This window comes from Phocoena sinus, chromosome 19 (assembly GCF_008692025.1).
Source record: "Phocoena sinus isolate mPhoSin1 chromosome 19, mPhoSin1.pri, whole genome shotgun sequence".
NCBI lineage: Eukaryota > Metazoa > Chordata > Mammalia > Artiodactyla > Phocoenidae > Phocoena > Phocoena sinus.
Genome location: NC_045781.1, coordinates 11,810,576 through 11,828,736, shown reverse-complemented (window position 1 = coordinate 11,828,736; position 18,161 = coordinate 11,810,576). Strand labels below are relative to the sequence as shown.

Genomic DNA, 18,161 nt, shown 5'->3' with positions numbered 1-18,161 from the left:
GAGGTGACCTGGGGCGGGGTGAGTTTAGTCCCTGCCCTGCAAGAAGTATGCCGCGCTGCGCCGCGTGGCATGCAGGGTCTCAAGTTCCCCCCGACCAGGGATCAAACTGTACCTCCTGCAGTGGAAGCGTGGAGTCCTAAACACTGGACCGCCAGGGAAGTCGCTGGTTTGCGTTTTAAAAGGCTTCCCTGGCTCCACATGGACAGACACTGGGAAGCAGCAGGCGGTCCAGAGAGAGGGCGGACAGCAGCCAGAAACGGGTGGCTGCGACACTGAGGTGGGGTGGACAAGCCCTGGGGTCTGAGCGTTTGTCAGTCTCTCTCTTGCAGAGAGGGAGCTTGTCTGTGGGGCTCCTGGCTATAACCCCAGCCCAGAGTAGGTTACCAATACTGGGGGACGGGCTTGGGGGAGCTGAGGCCCAGGATTGGGACTGGATGGATTCGGGGGGGACCCTGCATGAAAGATCTCTGGTTGGAGGCCCAAGCCCCCAGGCTGTCGTACAGAGGAGAAGATGGGGCACTCTGTGAATGGTGACACAGCTGAGCTGTGGCTGCGCCCCGTCACCCCGGCTCGGGGCTGCAGCAGGCTAGTGGCCGGAGTCCTATGGTCGGAGGAGCAGGGCCTGGCCGCAGAGGCCGGCCCGCACCCCACCGACGGGCACCACGTACTCCCGGCCATCGGCGGCCCGAGAGGGCGAGAAGTCTGTCAGCTGCAGGTTGCTGTCCCGGACTTGGTCGTAGTCCCACAGCTGGTAGTGCCAACTCTTGCCCTGCTTGGCGAGAAGGTAGACGGCTCCTGGGGAGCCTTCCTCTGGCAGGGATGGTGGCTGGCGGGACGTGCCGGGTGCTGGGTGGAACAGGCCTGGCAGCTCAGGGTCCTCCTCATAGCCGAGGCTGGGCATACCCTGCACACCCAGCAGGACTCCTGGGAGGAGAGAGGGAGGCTGTGAGTGGGAGCTGAGCCCTGACGAGGGGCTGGGGCTCCCTGAGTCCCACCACAGCCCTCCAGGGTAGGTGCTGCCTCCATCCCCACACTGTCACAGAGAGGTCAGCACGGGCCAGCAGGCAGACAGCTGGGCCGGGATTTAGACCCATGGTGTTGGGCTCTAGAGCTGCAGGCATTTTAAGTCCGGCCTCCAACAGCCTGTCAGCACAGGGAGGTGCCGAGGCAGCACTGAACAGTGCAAACATCGTCAACTAGTTGTCACCAGCTGTCCGGAAGAGCACTGCTCAGAGAGGCACGCACACAAGGGATCCTCCATCCAGGCCACCTGACGTGCAACTCTGGCCTTCTCTCAGGCAGGTGCAAAGACGAGGATGCTGACTGTAGCTAACACTTACCGAGACATGTAACATACCAGGCACCATTCAAAGAGTTTTACGTCCTCTGCCTAAGATGTGGGTGCTACTTTTGCCTTCATCTCCAGATATAGGGCAATGGAGGCCCAGAGTCACAGAGCCTGGAAGTGGCTGGACCAAGTCTGCAGCCCAGACTGTCTGATCCTTGTCTGCGCTCTGAGTTTCTGTTTGTGGAAAACCCTGACTGGCGGACACTGAAGTACCTGTTGCTGGCCAGGTCCCTGCTAAGTACCCTGTAGGGACAGGGATGGCCCAATCCTGGTTCCTGCCTTGGGTAGTGGGGAGGTGCCAGTGCGAGGGTAAGAATGTGAGGAGGGGAGACGGGGCTGGGGAGATCCAGGGTGAGGGCTTAGGGCATGGGAGGGGGGACCCACCTGCACTCACTGCCCAGTGGGCCTTGTGGCCCTTCCTCTGACACGGCTCGTGGTTGAAGTCCTCGTCATAGCTGGCACTGGGGTTAAGGCCAAAGCTGTGGTGTGGCTGTGGGACCCACCCGTCTCCACCCCTGCCCTGCTGCTCCCTCCCTGGCCCTGGGATACGGGATAAGCAGGGGATGTCCGGCGACAAGGTGCTGTAGGACGTGGTCTCTGTTGGGACCACCCAGGCCGCCGTAGAGCACCTCTGCCTGGCAGCCCAGTGCCTCTTGGGCCAGCCTGCCCATGTCAGTCACTGCAGGGACAGAGCAGACACAGAAAGACCGATCGCTGTGTGCCTGGCACCATGCCAAAGGCTTTCGGGAATCAACGCCTATAACTTTCGCCTTGACCATCACCTCTTTGAACAAATGCAGAAAATGAGGGACAGAGAGGGTCAGCTGCTTGTCCATGGCCACACAGTAGAAAATGGCAGAGCTGGGATGGAAACCCCAGGTGGCCTGGCTCCAGAGTCCACCCTGTGACACTCTGCTCTACGGTGGGGGGACAAGGGCCCAAAGAATGGAACAAAGCCCCCTTATGTGCCCGGTGTGTCCTAGCCAAGCTCTCCAGTCCCCTCCTGCAGAACACCTGGCTTGAATCCCTTCCACACCCAACCTACCTGAGAACATCTCCCCCTGGGCCGTGTAACCTCTCTCCATGGCCACCTGCACCAGTCTCTCCAGGGGGGTGCCGCTGCGGGGTGCCAGGAGAGTGCCTGCCATCCACAAGGCCACCAGCCCGCACCTGGGGAGACACAGGCCCAGCCCCCCAACCCCTAACTCGTGTCTTTCCTGGGCCCCCTCTCGCCTGGAAACTGGTGTGGGGAACAGGTTTGCCGCCCTGGGGGAATTCCCTTCTCCTCTCCCAGGCCAAGTGGGGAGACCTGACTCCCCCTCCTGGGACAGAGGCTGGCCATGGCCTGAACCAGGGCTGGAAGGCTGGGGGTGTGGGTGGGAGGGTAGGGAGAGATGTCACCTGGGCTTCTAGGAGGAGCAGGTGCTAAGGTGGAGTCGGAGATAACGGACCAGGTTCGTCTGTTCACTTGCTTCTTCGTTCCAGCTGTTTACTGCGCATGCACCCAGGACCCTCACCTGGTAGGTTCCCCCCTCCCTCCCCTCCTCGGCCTCCTCCTTCTCCCCAGGCTGCCTGGCGTGAACCCACTCTTCCCACACTCCTGGGACAATCCTCACAAAGCCTGGCGAGGGCAGAGGCTCAGAACGCACGGCCGGCCAAGGGGTTGGGGTCCTGGATTAGGGCACGTACTGAGGGCCTTCTTGGATGAGGGAGGGCAGGTCAGCACAGAAGAGGATCCACTGCAGGTCACTTCTGAAACTGAATCACAGTCGCATTCAGGTCATGCGGCAACCAGCTCCTAGGGTCCCCCCATCGAGGGCTGGCTGGGAGTGGGGTGTCACGGATGGTGAAGGGGAGGAGCATGGGCTCAGCTGTCCTGAGGCCTGAGGGCCGCTCTTGGCTGGGTCCGACTTCCTTCATCCCTGTTGAGACTCCTCCCCTCCCCAGCCTCAGTTTCCTCATCTGCTCAGTGGGAATCATCCTTCTGCCTGCTGCTCCCTGCTCTTTCTCTCAGTTACTGAAGGGGCAAAGAGCGGATGTGCAAAAGCTTTGCAACTAGGAGCCAGAGGGATTAAATTATTAGAAGGGGTGTCTCTACACCACGGATGAAAAAAGTAATCAATAGTCAATCTAAAAAAGAAAGAGAAAATTTTATTCGAGCCAACCTGAGGATTATAACCTGGGAGAGTCTCTCAGAACGCTCTGAGGACTGTTCCGCCTGGGAGAGATCAAAACACAGTTATATATGTTTTTTTGAGACAAAGCGTTGGTTATATGTCAAATGACATATTATTGACAGTTTACTCAATCCAGATCTACAAGTACAAAGCAAGTTATGGGTCATGGGTCATTGCGATCCCTTAACAAAGTTAAGAAGGAAAGCCGTCTCCTAAGGAGTTGTGACCCTTGATGAGATCAAGAAGAAATGTTATCCCCTAAGGAGGTCTGGTTAATACAAACGCATAATACACGCTAAATGGGAGGGAGGAGGCCCCAGTGGGCAAAGAAAAATTTCATGTTTAATATTCTCTTGTCTTGCCATAAAATATGAATTTTATTTTATCAATACCCAAACTCTGAATGTTTTTCCCCTCTCAAACCTGTTTTTCAGGCAGTTAGATAAGGTGGGAATCCCTTCCACTCAGCCTTGAGCAAAACCAGGTAACAACTGCTCCAGGCCTAAGAGATCACCTTGATAGACTCCTCACAGGCTTCACCAGCCCCATTCTTGGGGAGGCCACTCAGAATATTTTGGTGATCCCAACCCCTCCCCTCTCTCTCCCACCAGGGCTCAGGAGGTGCCGGGCAATGTGCTTATATTTCTATCCCAAAGCCAGTGAAAGAGTAAGGTTGAGGGGAGCACCTTCCTGATGAAAGGAGATGATTATCCATACAGTGGTTCAAAGCAGGGAGCCCCAGTGCCATGCCCTTCCTCTCCTAAGCACCGTGGCTAAGTGACTTCACCTCTATGAGCCTCAGTTTCCTCATGTGGAAAATGGGATAATAATAGTTCCTATCTTGCAGGGGGAGGGATACATTAGGAGTCTGGAATTAACAGGTGCATACTGTCTATAAAATAAGACCTACTGGACAACAAGGACCTACTGTATAGCACAGGGAACTATATAGTCAAGATTTTGTAATAACCTATGAGGGAAAAGAATCTGAAAAAGAATATATACAGACGTATATATGTGTGTTTTTACATATATATATCTCTGAATCACTGTGCTGTACACCTGAAACTAACACGACATTGTAAATCAATTATACTTCAATTAAGAAAAAACAGTTCCTGTCTCATGGAATTGCTGAGGTTAAATTAATAAGTAAAAACACTTAGAACAGCACCTGGCATACAACAGGTAGTTGTTACTTGCATTAAATTTGCCTCATTATGGGGGAATTCCCCAGCGGTCCAGTGGTTAGGACTCTGCACTTCCATTGCAAGGGGCACGGGTTCGATCTCTAGTCAGGTAATTAAGATCCCGCAAGCTGTGCAGCACAGCCAAAACAAAAAACAAACAAAAAATTTGCCTCACTATGGTTGGGGCGTTTAGTGCAGATTATAAACTTGTCTAGAGAGCTGGAAGTTTCTTTGGTGAGTCTGGGCAGGTCACTTGTCTCTCTTCCCTTCAGCCCCGGCCCAAGTCTAGCCCCCTCCCCTCCTGCCTGATCTCCTGGTGCTCCAGCTTCCTCCTGGGCCCCTAGACTCCAATCTCACCACTCTACTCCTCGAAGGCGGTCTCTCTCCCTCCCTGGAAGGGCACAGATCCATTCCACAGCTCCCCAGCGCCCTCAGGACAGTCCACCTTCCTTCACACGCCTGCAACCCCATGCCCTGTGTGGTCTGCTCCTGCCCACCTGGGAAACCCCACATGTGCCACCTCCTCTGTCCCAATAAAGAACTATTTGCAGGTCCTTGAAAAGAACATCTTTTCATGTCACTCTGGGCCTGGGCACAAGCTGTTTACTGTCCTCATCAGGTACCCTGGCATAACTTGCTCCACAGCACTCAGGGATCCCCTCCTTCAGGCAGGCCCCACTGACCCCCCAGCCTCGGTCGGGCACTCCCTCTGGGCTCCCTCCTCATGGCTCTGACCACTCTGGGCTGTCACCGGTGGAGGGAGGGATCTGTCTCTCCCACTGGACGAGGTGCTCTTGTGAGGGCAGCTTTCCTCACTGCTGAAGACACACCGCCACTGAAGGGGGTCTAAGGAAGGGGGCTGAGGCAGTCAGACTGTTTGACCTTGAGGAAATGGGAAACCCCAAGAGGAGATGGCAGCAGTGATCTGGGGACAAGTGGTTGGGTGAGACCCTGGGTGGGTGGGAGGGAAGGGGCATGGGGACCCTACCGGTTCTTGTGCAGCTTCAGGAGCCTCTTCACGTCCTCTCTGCTCCTGGGGACTGGGCCGGCCCTCTCCAAGGCCTCCTTCAGGAGCTGGCTCTTCTCCAAGCCGAAGACGTGAGGGGGAGAAAACCTGGTGGTAGGGGGTGGAGGCGGCAGTGGGGGTGGTGGGGGAATAGGGGTCTGGAGACTTGAGGGAGAGGGTGGAAAAGCTAATTCCGGGAGATTTGGGGGTAGGGGAGGAGGTGGAATTATGGAGGACTGGGATGCAGGGGTTTGGGGAGGAGGAATTTGTGGCTCTAAAGAAGGAGAGCATGGAGAAATCATTTTGGGGTCTGTGACTTGGGTTGGAAGATGGAGAATGAGAGAGGGAAGGATCCTCCAAAATGTGCTGGTCGCAGGGATGGAGATTTTGAAGGTTTTAGAACTGAGTTCCAGATTTTGGGGCCTGAGCAGTGGGACTGAAAACACCAGGGCTAAAATCTGGAACCTTGGGAGCTGGGATTGAGGCTGACTGAAACCACAAGGAATCTGAGGGTTAACGGGGTCCTTTAATGTGGAACCAGATTTGTGGTATAAGTTGGGATGCAGGGCTCAAGGAGTGACACTTAGTAGGAGTTAACTTCTTATCCCTGGCTAGATTTGGAAACCTGGTGTTCAATTTCAGGACATGAAAGCGCAGACTCGGGACGAGGCACCTAAAGCGTGGGATTTACGGCCCCAGTGCTAAAGACTTGGGGCATTTAGAATAGATCGCCCCTTCGCATCCGAGACCCGAGATTGGAACCTTAGAGCTGACCTTTGAGTCAGAGGTCAAGAGGTCAAAAGGACACCTGGCAGGGAAAACAGCTTAGTTGTGGAGAAAGTCCTGAAATCAGAGCGCAACAGGAAGAGTCTTGTGGGTAGGGGAAGGCTCATAAATCGGAGGTCGTGGAGAGCCGCGATACCGTTGGGATAGGGTACGGAGTCGGGAAGTAAGACGCGCCTCCCCTTCTAGCAAAATGGCGGCCGCAGCGCACAACCGCTCCCAAACCCGGAAGTAAAACTCGCAACTCGTGTCCGCCCCTTTAACAATCACGTGACAGAGAACGCGTAGCGGCTGGGGAGAGGTGGGGCTTCCAAAGAAAGGCCTCCGAAGAGACGGCCGCAAGAACCGCGTTCCGATTGGCAAGAAGCGCGAGAGGGGGCGCGGCCTTCACTGATTGGTCCGTAGTCCCGAGTGCCGCAACAGGAGGAGGGCTTGCAGGCGGTGGGCGGAGTTTTCCTGCCGAGGCGGGAACCCAAATGTCGTTTTGATTGGCGAAAATCTGGACCCAGGATTCTGATTGGCCAAGCTACCAGGTTTCCGCGCAGGGATTGGCTTGTAGAAAAACAAAGGCGGGACCAGGAGAGGAAGTTTTGTGGTCGGCGCTCAGCAACGTAGCAGAAGCCACTAGCGGGAGCTGAGACTCTTTTGGTGAGTGTCCTTGGGCGCAGGCGGCCATGGGCGCCTGGCGGGTGGAGGGCTTGGCGCCCGGGTCTTCCCGCGCCTCGTGTTGGGGAATACTTTTCCTGCTGCTCGAGGCCAGGGCTCTGCCAAGTCGTCCCTCCCTCCGTAACTGCCTCTACATCCGGGCTTTTTCTCCCGGACCGCCTTTGAGGTCGTGGGCCAGTGGGAATCGCCACCTAGGACACTCGCCTACTGAGTCGCGTAGAGCATCCTGGGACTCGTAGTAAACCTCACGAGATTTCCCTCACCACGCGGGGAGGAGAAGCGGTGTCTTGCGTTTGCTTTGTTTTCCGAGCTGTTCTTCCCTCTTCCCTTCTCTCTGCTTTACCTGACTTCCTCTTGAAAGGAAGATCCCTAAACAGCCCGCGTTGGGACCAAGGATTTGCAGAAACCCAGGTCCGAGTGGGACTTTTTCATTCTTTCAGCCCTACCTCAGCAGCTCACTCCATGGCAGTTCCCGAGACTCGCCCCAACCACACTATTTATATCAACAATCTCAACGAGAAGATCAAGAAGGATGGTGAGTTCTCGGGATTGGCCGGACTCCAGGCTATCCCGCAAGAGCCGGCCCCCTCTTCTGTCCCCAGCATCCGTGTCTCTAACTCAGCCTTGTCCATTCAAACTGTTAGAGTTAACCCCTCGACCTTTGCACGTGCTCCTTCCTCTGCCTTTAACATTTCCTCAGTTCATCTTACGCTCTGCCCATTAGCCTGGTCACTTACTCATGCTTCAAGGTTTCACCTCACAGGACCCCTCCTCCAGGATTCCTTCCCCCTCCCTTTTCCACCCACGTGCCTGCCTCTGACTTCCCATAACCCTGGACATCCCCCTTCAAGCCCTGATTGTTCTGGGCTGTCATGGGGCTGTCTCTTTCCTGGCCTGTGAGTTCCAGGAGGGTAAGAACTGCAACTGTCTTGGTCAGTGATTAGCCCACAATGAACTGTTTCATTTCAAAATGAAAATGAAATGAACAATAATGATGGCTAACACTCAGTACGAGGTGCTGACGTAAATACAAATCTTGGTTACTTTTAACTTGCACAGCAACCCTGCAGGAAGGACCTATTCTTCCCATTTCTCGGATTAGGAAACTGAGACTCAGGGGTGATATGATTTGCCCAGGGTCACACAGCACTGAAAAGTGGTTGACGCCACCAGTATGGAATTCTGCTTAAAAACTCAATTCTTGGGCTTCCCTGGTGGCGCAGTGGTTGAGAGTTCGCCTGCCGATGCAGGGGACACGGGTTCGTGCCCCGGTCCGGGAAGATCCTACATGCCGCGGAGCGGCTGGGCCCGTGAGCCATGGCCGCTGAGCCTGCGCGTCCGGAGCCTGTGCTCCGCAACGGGAGAGGCCACAACAGTGAGAGGCCCACATACCGCCAAAAAAAAAAACTCAATTCTTGACATCAGACATACTTTTCCATTTTTTTGAGCAAGTTACCACTTTTTGTTGACACTCATTTTCTATATAGGAAGACTGGGCAAAGTCATATCTTCTCTGTGTGGGTGTTATGGGGATTATATTAGATAAACTTCCATTCAGCCATTCAGCTTCTTTTTATGGTGCTCAGCGGTTAGTAAGTGTTGGATAAGTGTTAGCTCTTATTTTTCAAGAAAATTATTAGGAGAACCAAAGGAGCTCGCTGGGATTAAGTTTGATGTTACCAATAAAGTTGCTGTTGAAGGTAATAAAATGAGCCACGTAAATCCCTCATATATTTCTAGAACGTTGTGCCCAGCCAGTGCTTTGTGGAGCTGGGGACACACTGGTGACTGAGACAGTCCTGGCCCTAGCTTCATGGAGCCACAGTCCAATAGGGATGACAGACCTGCTACCAGACAGTGATATCCCAGAGTAGCTAGGGCCATGATTGGGGAAGCACAGGCAGAGTTGTCAGGGTTGAGATGGGGCACCTAGAAAGAGGTATTCATTCAGTTTCATAGAAAAGGAGACATTTTGGAAAAGCCTAACAGGTAGAAGAAGCAGTATTTATGTTATTATTTATGTTATGACGTGGGGGAAGAGACTTCTTAACTTGGACCAGCACATGCAAATATCCATGGGCAAAAGAGAGCCCAGGGCATTCTGGGAACTACATGTACTATAGTTTTGTGTGTCTGAGACTTAGAGGCCTATGACTCATGGAGAATGGTGCACTCTGGCTCATGGGGCCTTGTGGGCTGGGTGAGGTGTTGGACTTTGTCCTGAGGGCTTTGGGGAGCCAGGCAAGGGATGCAATTAATTGTGAAAGATCTTTCCAGCTGTGGAGGGTGAACTTGAGTGGGCAAGAAAGGAGACTGGGGAGAGGCCCAGAGTCCAGTGGAATGACTAAAGCCCAAACTGGGTTCATGGGGATGGGGAGTGGAGACAAAGCCCAGAAATGTCATCAGAATTTTTGGCTATTTGCTTCCCTCTTTACCCTGCCCCGCCTTTTCTTTCCCCTCCTGTATTTCTTTGACCAAACATCTTAAGCTCAGATACCTTCTTTGCATAAGACTGGTACCCTTTTCTTGCTGTCAGGTGTGGCAGTTTGCTAGTGAGGTATGGTGGTACTGGGTTCGGATGGGCTTGGCTCCTTGTCCCTGTCCTGGTGCTGGCTCTTCAGGGTCTTCCCAGCACCCTTGGGACACTCCTCCTGGGCCAGTGACAGACCCTCTGAGAGCTTCTATCCATGGTAGTAAAATTGAGACAGTTATAACTGCTGCTTCACGGAGTGGTTGTAAGAATGTAGTGAACTTATTTCCATAAATCATTTAATGGTACCTTTATTCATGCAAAAGCTTTTGGAGGTTTGTGTGCTGGTGACCGTACTGCTCATGGGGATAAGGTGATAAATAAGAAGGCTTGTAGCTCTTCAGAAGGAGAGCTAAACAACAAGTAAACAAACATGATGTCAAGAGGTGGGAAATGCCATGAAGGAAGAGCAGGTAGGGCCCCAGGAGTGGGGAAGAGTGACGTGAGAGGGCACTTACTCACACAGGGTGGTCAGGGAGTGCCTCAGGTGGCAGCATATCTGCTGAGCCCTGGTTGAATGGAAGGAGGCCATGTACACATCAGAAGGATGCTCCTAGTAGAGGAAGCAGCCAATGCAAAGGTCCTGAGGCAGAGTTGCTGTGATGGGCCTGAGAAAGGGCAGGAAAGCCAGTGTGGCTGGAGCTATAGGAGTGAAGGTGGAGTGTGGGGAGAGATGAGGTGGTAGAAGTCAGCCAGGGCCACATCAGAGGGGCGTGTGTCAAGGTGCTGGAGACAATGAGAAGAAGTGTTCACATTTATCGAGCGTTTACCGTGTGTCCTTTGTATGTGTGACTCACGTTCCTCGTACAGCGACGTTGTGGGGTAGGTACTGTTGCTGTCGATCTCTTCCAGAGGAGTGCACGCGACCACTTGAGTGGATCTAGGCTGCTGCTGGTATTGCTCTGTACTCGTTGTCAGTGGACTGATGGTTTCCCTCCTGGGCTGCGTCTTCTCTGCAAAGGGGAGCTCGAGACGCAGGACATGATACCAAGGCCTCCAGTCACCTATGGGTCTTTCCTCCCCCCACCGCAGAACTGAAGAAGTCCCTGTACGCTATCTTCTCCCAGTTTGGCCAGATCCTGGATATCCTGGTATCACGAAGCCTGAAGATGAGGGGCCAGGCCTTTGTCATCTTCAAGGAGGTCAGCAGCGCCACCAATGCCCTGCGCTCCATGCAGGGTTTCCCCTTCTACGACAAGCCCATGGTGAGCACTGGGTGTGGAGGGTGTGGGTGTATGCCCGTGCAAGGCTGTTGCAGGCTGGATGGGTCTGGACTTCTGTTGCCTGTATTCCAGACCATTGAGGACGGGAGTTTCTCTTGCTAGTCCTCAGCATCCACTGTTCACTGCATTGGGGCTGTGGAAACACCGTGATCAAGGGAAGGCCCAGCTCCGCCCTCTCGGGCCCACAGTGCAGTTGGAGAGACACACCTGCCTCCAGATGGCCATGACCCGGAGGGGTCGGGGCTGGGACCAGGCAAGTGCACAGAGCTGGGGGAGCTTAGGCGCGGCCTCTCACCCATTCTGGGAGTTTGCCAGGAAGCCTTTCCGGATGAGTAAGACTTGGAGAAGAGTCGCTGGGGGAGGAGAGGGAGAAAAACAGTGGACTAAGGCCTGGAGATAACCAAGAGCACGCGTAGTTGAGGAAGTGAGTCAAGTTCCCTTAGCTGGAGTGAAGGGTGGGATGTGGTGGGAGGGACTGGCCTGGAGAGCCAGTCAGAAGTCAGGCTAAGGAGCTGGAGTTGGTCCTGAAAGTGGACTTGATTCTGAGGGTGCTGGGGAAGCAAGGGAAGCTTTTTGGGGACTGCCTGTGGCTGTTGGGTAGGGGGGTTAGGAGGGAGATGGGGTTCCGTTGTGAAGGTGAGGCTGGGTTGGCTCCCAGGTGGTGGGGTTGGGCCGGGACCAGGGCAAGGGCCGTGGGATGGGAAGAAGTGGGTTACGGATGTTCAGGAGGCCAAGTGGACAGCCGTGGGGACTGCCGTCCAGGAGGTGAGGAGTGGCTTAAAGTCCCTGCCCTGAACTAGAATTCCTGCTGTTATCAGTGGGAGATGTTTTTGGTTCTTCGGGCTTTCTCCTTTGTTCCTCAGTCAGTTTTCCAGTTTCACCTGATTGTAATATGCTTCTCTGAACCAGTTCCCTTGGGGAGGTGAGAGAAGTGTCAGTGCCTGCAGGTCCCAGGCAGGTCACTTCATGTGGAAGACACTGGCCCCGGGTTTAGCGGGGCCGCCTGGAGCCCTCACCTCCTTCTGGAGTGTGCCGCGATGTTGCTTCTCTGGAGCGGCCAGGAATTCACTTTTGAGGACTAAAACCAGTAAATCGTTTTGTGTAGACCCTCCTCCCCTGCTTTTCTCTGAAATCATCGCTTGGACCATATGAAGCACTGAGCCACTGTGAGTTCTGTCAGTGAGTCCTGTCAACTCTACCTTCAAAACCTCTACCAAAAAAATAAAAGAAAAAAACCAAAACGTCTCCAAAACAAACAAAACCCTCCACCCGTTCTCGCTCCCCCCCCCCCGCCACCCATCTGGTTTCAGCCGCCACCCTTCTCCCTGGTTTGACACCTGGTCCTCACAGGCCACTCTCCATCCTGTGGCCACAGCGCTCCTTGGGAGTCACAAGTGAGAACTCATCACTCCCCTGCTTATAACACTCCTGGCTTTCTCCCTCCTCATCTTTGTTGGCCTCCTTGCTTTTCCTTGAACACACCCTGCATTCCTTAGCTCTTTGATGGCTGTTCCTTTGCTAGGATGCTCTTTTCCCTAGATGTCTGCGTGGCTCCCTCCCTCCCTCTGTCTGTACACCAGTGTTTTCTCACTGAGGTCTTTCCTGGCCACACTCTGAAAATTTCACTTCTTAACTCCTCACATCCCCTTCTCCAGTTCACTTTTTAATCTCTGTCATATCTTTCCCAGCGAACAGACTCCATGAGAGCGGGGGCTTTTGTGTGATTTGCTCATTGCTGTACCGCCAGAGCAGATATAGGTGCTCCATAAACCGCTGAATGAATGAGATTTAGCCTGGAGGCTCAGTTCTCTTCCTGTGTGATGGAAACCCCCTTGCACAGTGCTCCTGTCCTGACCTTGTTTCCTTCCTTCTGCCTTGGGCCTGATGCTTGGGGCTGTCCCATCTTCCCTTCAGAATCTCAGCAACCACTGACTGGGCACTTGCTGTGTGCCAGGCACCGTTTGGAGCACTTTCACTCATGGTCTTCACGATTGTCCTTTGAAGTGGGAAATACCTCAGTCCCTACTTGACAGATGAGGACGTTGAGGCCAAGTGATTTCTGTGACATTACTCACCAAGCTCCTGGCAAGGTCTGATTTGGCATCCGGGTGGTCTGGCCCCAGACCAGTATCCTTAACCCTTCTGCTCTCGGTTCGGCAGCGCATCCAGTACGCCAAGACTGACTCGGATATCATTGCCAAGATGAAGGGCACCTTTGTGGAGCGTGACCGCAAGCGGGAGAAGAGGAAGCCCAAGAGCCAGGAGACCCCGGCTGCCAAGAAGGCTGTGCAGGGTGGGGCGGCCGCCCCTGTGGTGGGCGCTGTCCAGGGGCCTGTCCCGGTAAGCTGGGGCCCAGAGACACGGCCTTCTCACCACCAGGTCTTCCTCAGCCACGTGGGGTGGGGTGGGGAGGGGTCTCCCCTTGTGGATTCAGACTCCCCCCTCCCATTTTTCTTAGAGAGATTGTGTGCCTGTCTCTAGGGAGGGGTTGAGCATGTGAGTGACGGTATCTCCACTTGGAAATGTCTGTGCCTGCCTGCCTGTTTCTCAGGATCTTTCTTTCTCTGTGTCTCACTGTTTTGTTTTCTCTTTCTCCTTGACCTTGATTTTGCTGTCTGTGTCTTCTAAGTCAATGTCTGTGTAGAAAATCCAGAGAAAACTACTAATCAACTGTTAGGCTTAAAAAGAATTTAATTTAACAAGGTTACCAGATATAAGGTCCGTATGGAAAAAGTCAGTTTTATTTCTACACTTAGGCCACAAACAAGTAGACTTCAAATTGAAAGATAGCTGCGAGGAGTAAATCAACAAAAAGTGTGCAAGGCCACCCACTGAAACTATAGAACATGGCTGAGCGAAATTGGAGATGACCTCATCAAATGGATGGGAAGACTCACTGCTATTAAGACTTCAGTTCTCTGCAAATTAATTTAAAATTCAACACAATTCCAGTCAAAATCCCAGCAGGGACTTGTGGGGACAGACAGGCCGTCTGTAAATGTCTGGAAAGGCAAAGCAAGGCAGACGAGGAGAACAAAGCTGGGGGCCTGCTATATAGTAATCAAGATGGTATGGTATTGGCATGAGGGTAGAAAGATGGACTAGTGGGGCAGAATAGAGTCCTGAAACATCCACACGTGTATGTAGTCACTCCATGTATGTCAAGGTACCACATGCAGTCCGTGGTAAAAGGGGTTTTTCCCCTAGTAAATGATACTGGGCCAATTGGATGTCTGTAAGGGGAAAAGTTAGCCCTGCCTTAACAATGTATAAGTTACTTTGAGGTGAATCATAGACCTGAATGTGACAGCTACAACAATAAACGTTCTAGAAGAAAACAGGAAAATGTCTACGACCTTGGTGAGGGCGTGAAGAGTGGAAACATCCTGTTTTCTAAACAGGATACAGAAAGCACCAAGTATTAAAGAAAAGATGGACGGATTGGACCCACTCAGGTCTCCGAACCTCCACGTCGGCTCTTCTGATGGGTTGTGCTCTATTGTGTCTTGTGTCGGTGATGGTGTCTGGCTTACCATCGAGCTTCGCCACTCTTACCGTCTCCACTCTTCTGAGCCCAGCTTTCTGTCCACCTTTGACTCTTAGATGGGATTCCAGCTCCTGTCTCCCCTGGGTGCACACGCTCTTGGCCTTTAGGCTGTCTCCCTTCCCCTTGCCACCAGCGCTCCCACTTCTTCACGCACCTGCCTTGACCATTTCTAGCTACCTCTGCCTTCCACTGTCTGTTCTTTGGGTCTGTTTCTTTTTCCATGAAGTTTAGTTTTAGAAGCAGGAGTACAGCATGCTGCTTACAGTGTTTATTTCCACCCCTTTTAGTTGACAGTGTTTTTGGTCTTTTTCCTAGGCTATTTTTCTACTCATATGTCTCTAAACAAAGTTAGGCCCTTCTGGCGATTTTTTTTTTTTTTTTCCTTTGGTCACGCCACATGGCATGTGGGATCTTAGCTCCCTGATCAGGGATTGAACCCATGCCCCATGCAGTGGAAGCTCACAGTCCTAACCACTGAACCACCAGGGAAGTCCCCCTGACTGATTTTTTTTTTTTTTTTTTTTGCGGTACGCGGGCTTCTCACTGTTGTGGCCTCTCCCGTTGCGGAGCACAGGCTCAGCGGCCATAGCTCATAGGCCCAGCCGCTCCGCAGCATGTGGGATCTTCCCGGACCAGGGCACGAACCCGTGTCCCCTGCATCGGCAGGCGGACTCTGAACCACTGTGCCACCAGGGAAGGCCCCCCTGACCAATCTTTATATGTTAAAAAAAGTTTTTTTTGAAACTCTTTGATTTAATGTCTGCTGTGACCTTGGGTCTGTTTTGCTCCATCCGTCCCTCTTTGGGTGACTTTTTTGCCTTTTCCAAGACTGGATCTTTCTCCCTGTGTCTCTCACACCCTGGGTTTCCTGGAACAACCTTTTCTTCTCTCTGTTTCCTGTCGGCACTGAAAGCACACCTCCTCCCACCTGCTGGCGCCCCTCTCAGTCCTGCCCTTCTCTCCCTGCAGGGCATGCCGCCGATGACTCAGGCGCCCCGCATCATGCACCACATGCCGGGCCAGCCTCCCTACATGCCGCCCCCCGGCATGATCCCGCCTCCGGGCCTTGCACCCGGCCAGATCCCACCAGGGGCCATGCCTCCACAGCAGCTTATGCCGGGACAGATGCCACCTGCACAGCCTGTAAGTGTCTGGTCCTCCTAGGGTCTGCTATAGTCAGAAGACAGGAATGGCAAGGGGCTGGTGGGAGCACTGTTTTAGGTTGGGTGGTCTGGGCAGTCCTCCCTGAGAAGGTGATACTGGAGAATGAGGATGTAGCAATGGTGTCAGGTCCTGGGACAGAGAAATTGGTGTGTTCGTTGGAGCAGCTTGGGAAGGTCACGGTGAGGCTGGAGTGGGGGTAGGCTGCATCTCGTTTCATTCAGTGAACGTCTGAGCACCTGCTTATGGGTACAGCAGTGCTCTCTTGTGGCTTACAGTCTAGGGCGGGCAAGACAGGCAACAACACAGGGTATGTCAGGTGCAGGACTAGAAAGAATTCAGGAAGGGGTGGGGTGGGGTGGGGCAGGGGCTGGAGAGCAGGAGGGCTGTAGATCCCTGACCAGACTCAATGGGCTCCCGTTGCTCTCCTGCAGCTTTCAGAAAATCCACCAAATCACATCTTGTTCCTCACAAACCTGCCTGAAGAGACCAACGAGCTCATGCTTTCCATGCTTTTTAACCAGTAAGTGGGGCCTGTGGCTGACCGGGGGCCAGAGGGTGATGGCCAGGAGGTGGCACCGTGGGGATGGACGAGCTTCACAATTCTGCTGGTGGAGTCCCAAGCCTGCATAGGCTGTACAGGCGGGACAACGACTAGAGGTTAAAAGGAGGAGGGTGAAGTCGGGTCTGCAGCGGCGGGGTGTGGAGGGCAGCAGTGGGCAGCAGTGGCCAGGGCGGGTGGGCCGTCCTCTGCCTTCATGGGGCTGCAGTGGGGCTCCAGGCTCTGTGTCTCATCTTTGCAGTCTCTAAATTGGACATAGGCAAGTCAAACAAGAGTGAGATGTCACTGAACACTGGCTAGACTGGTAGGAGTCAGCCTGTTTAGACTGCAAGTATGGGAGGTAGGGATGCTTGACCCCGCGTGCCCTGCAGATGGGATGCAGAGCACTGCGGGCGTTGTGTAGGGTAACTGGCCACCGTTTAGTCATGCTCACCTGGTGCCTTTGCTGCTTCCCCCCCCCCCCATTTTTTTTTTTAATTGGAGTATAATTGCTTTACAATGTTGTGTTAGTTTCTGCTGTACAGTGAAGTGAATCAGCTATATGTGTATATATATCCCATCCCTCTTGGACCTCCCTCCGCCGCGCCACCCCACCCATCTGGGTCATCACAGAGCACCGAGCTGAGCTCCCTGTGCTATACATACACAGCAGGTTCCCACTAGCTATCCATTTTACACATGGTAGTGTGTTCATGTCAAACCTAATCTCCAATTCATCCCACCCTCCCCTGGCACCCCTGTGTTCACATGTCTGTTCTCTATGTCTGCATTTCTCTTCCTGCCCTGCAGATAGGTTCACCTATACCGTTTTCATCTGTACCTGTTTCTAACTGTATATCCTACAGAAATTCTAACACGAGGGCCCAGGGGCTGTGGGTAGGGCATTCTTCAGTGTGGCAGGGAGCCAGAGGCAGCCTGGGAGAAGGGAGAGGTCAAGTGCAGGTGCTCGCGACTGCACGCCACGTGGCAGCTAGAGGGAACAGGAAGAGCAGCGTGTGTGGTTCCTTATGCTAATGCCGAGGGGCAATTTTGAGAAGCTGAATAAAACGGGAAAAGAATGCCATGCATTCATATACCATGTCCACAGAACAATGCATATTTTCTAAGGATACTCATGGAGAAAGGGATAACCAGTAAACATGAGGATGGTTGCCTAATGGGGAAGGAAGTAAGGAATGAGAAGAGGGAAATGAAAGAAACAGCAGACCATGAAAGTCGGGATGGTGGTAATTTCCGGAGTGGTTGATTCCTTAGATTGGGAGAGGACATGGAGGGTGGGGAGGAGGCAGTGTTCTTTGTCTTGACGGAGGTTATGGTTGCACAGGTGTTCATATTAACAGTTTTATTTAAATGGTATGTTTCCTTTGTGCACTTTTTTATATTAGAGTTTATCAACTTAGCGTCATACACATTTGGGGCTGGATAATTCTTTGTTATTGGGGCTGTCCTCTGCATTGTGGGATGTTTAGCAACATTCCTGGCCCCTACCCCCAGGATGCCAGAAAGTTGGGGGGAGGTGCTGAGTCTGGATTCCTGAGGTCTCTGACCATCTCTCAGGTTCCCTGGCTTCAAGGAGGTCCGGCTGGTCCCAGGGCGGCACGACATCGCCTTCGTGGAGTTTGACAATGAGGTGCAGGCAGGGGCCGCACGCGACGCCCTGCAGGGTTTCAAGATCACCCAGAACAATGCCATGAAGATCTCCTTTGCCAAGAAGTAGCACCCTTTCCCCATGTCTCTGTCCCCTGTTCTGGGGCCACCCCCTCCCCCTCTTGGCTCAGCCCCCTGAAGGTAAGTTCCCCTCGGGGGCCTTCTTGGAGCCGTGTGTGAGTGAATGGTCGCCACACAGCATTGTACCCAGAGTCTGTCCCCAGACATTGCACCTGGCGCTGTTAGGCTGGAATTAAAGTGTTTTTTTTGAGGTTTGTTTTTTTCACAACCGTTTGTTGTTTTTATTTTCTTGTCCTGTGT

At 53.3% G+C, this 18,161-nt stretch overlaps 2 protein-coding genes across 5 annotated transcripts; one reads left to right on the top strand and one right to left on the bottom strand.

The window, feature by feature from the left end:
• Positions 1–164: 164 nt before the first annotated feature.
• C19H19orf54 (chromosome 19 C19orf54 homolog) lies at positions 165–6,719 on the bottom strand. Of its 3 annotated transcripts, XM_032612257.1 has the most exons (7): positions 6,644–6,719; positions 5,704–5,829; positions 3,038–3,106; positions 2,394–2,518; positions 1,898–2,027; positions 1,733–1,803; positions 165–924 (listed from the first exon to the last, which is right to left on the bottom strand). In XM_032612257.1, the coding sequence occupies exons 4-7, from the start codon at positions 2,494–2,496 to the stop codon at positions 602–604; spliced, it is 627 nt and encodes a 208-aa protein (XP_032468148.1). In that variant the 5' UTR covers positions 2,497–2,518; positions 3,038–3,106; positions 5,704–5,829; positions 6,644–6,719; the 3' UTR covers positions 165–601. The 3 variants fall into 3 exon arrangements, with proteins under 3 accessions (XP_032468148.1, XP_032468146.1, XP_032468147.1); XM_032612255.1 differs by having other exon boundaries at positions 5,704–6,708; XM_032612256.1 differs by lacking the exon at positions 1,898–2,027 and having other exon boundaries at positions 790–924; positions 1,733–1,809; positions 5,704–6,708.
• A 359-nt stretch (positions 6,720–7,078) lies between these two features.
• Positions 7,079–18,124, top strand: SNRPA (small nuclear ribonucleoprotein polypeptide A). Of its 2 annotated transcripts, XM_032612259.1 has the most exons (7): positions 7,079–7,152; positions 7,611–7,705; positions 10,733–10,905; positions 13,084–13,263; positions 15,440–15,613; positions 16,066–16,154; positions 17,751–18,124. In XM_032612259.1, the coding sequence occupies exons 2-7, from the start codon at positions 7,633–7,635 to the stop codon at positions 17,908–17,910; spliced, it is 849 nt and encodes a 282-aa protein (XP_032468150.1). In that variant the 5' UTR covers positions 7,079–7,152; positions 7,611–7,632; the 3' UTR covers positions 17,911–18,124. The 2 variants fall into 2 exon arrangements, with proteins under 2 accessions (XP_032468150.1, XP_032468149.1); XM_032612258.1 differs by having other exon boundaries at positions 7,147–7,705.
• The last annotated feature ends 37 nt before the right edge of the window (positions 18,125–18,161 follow it).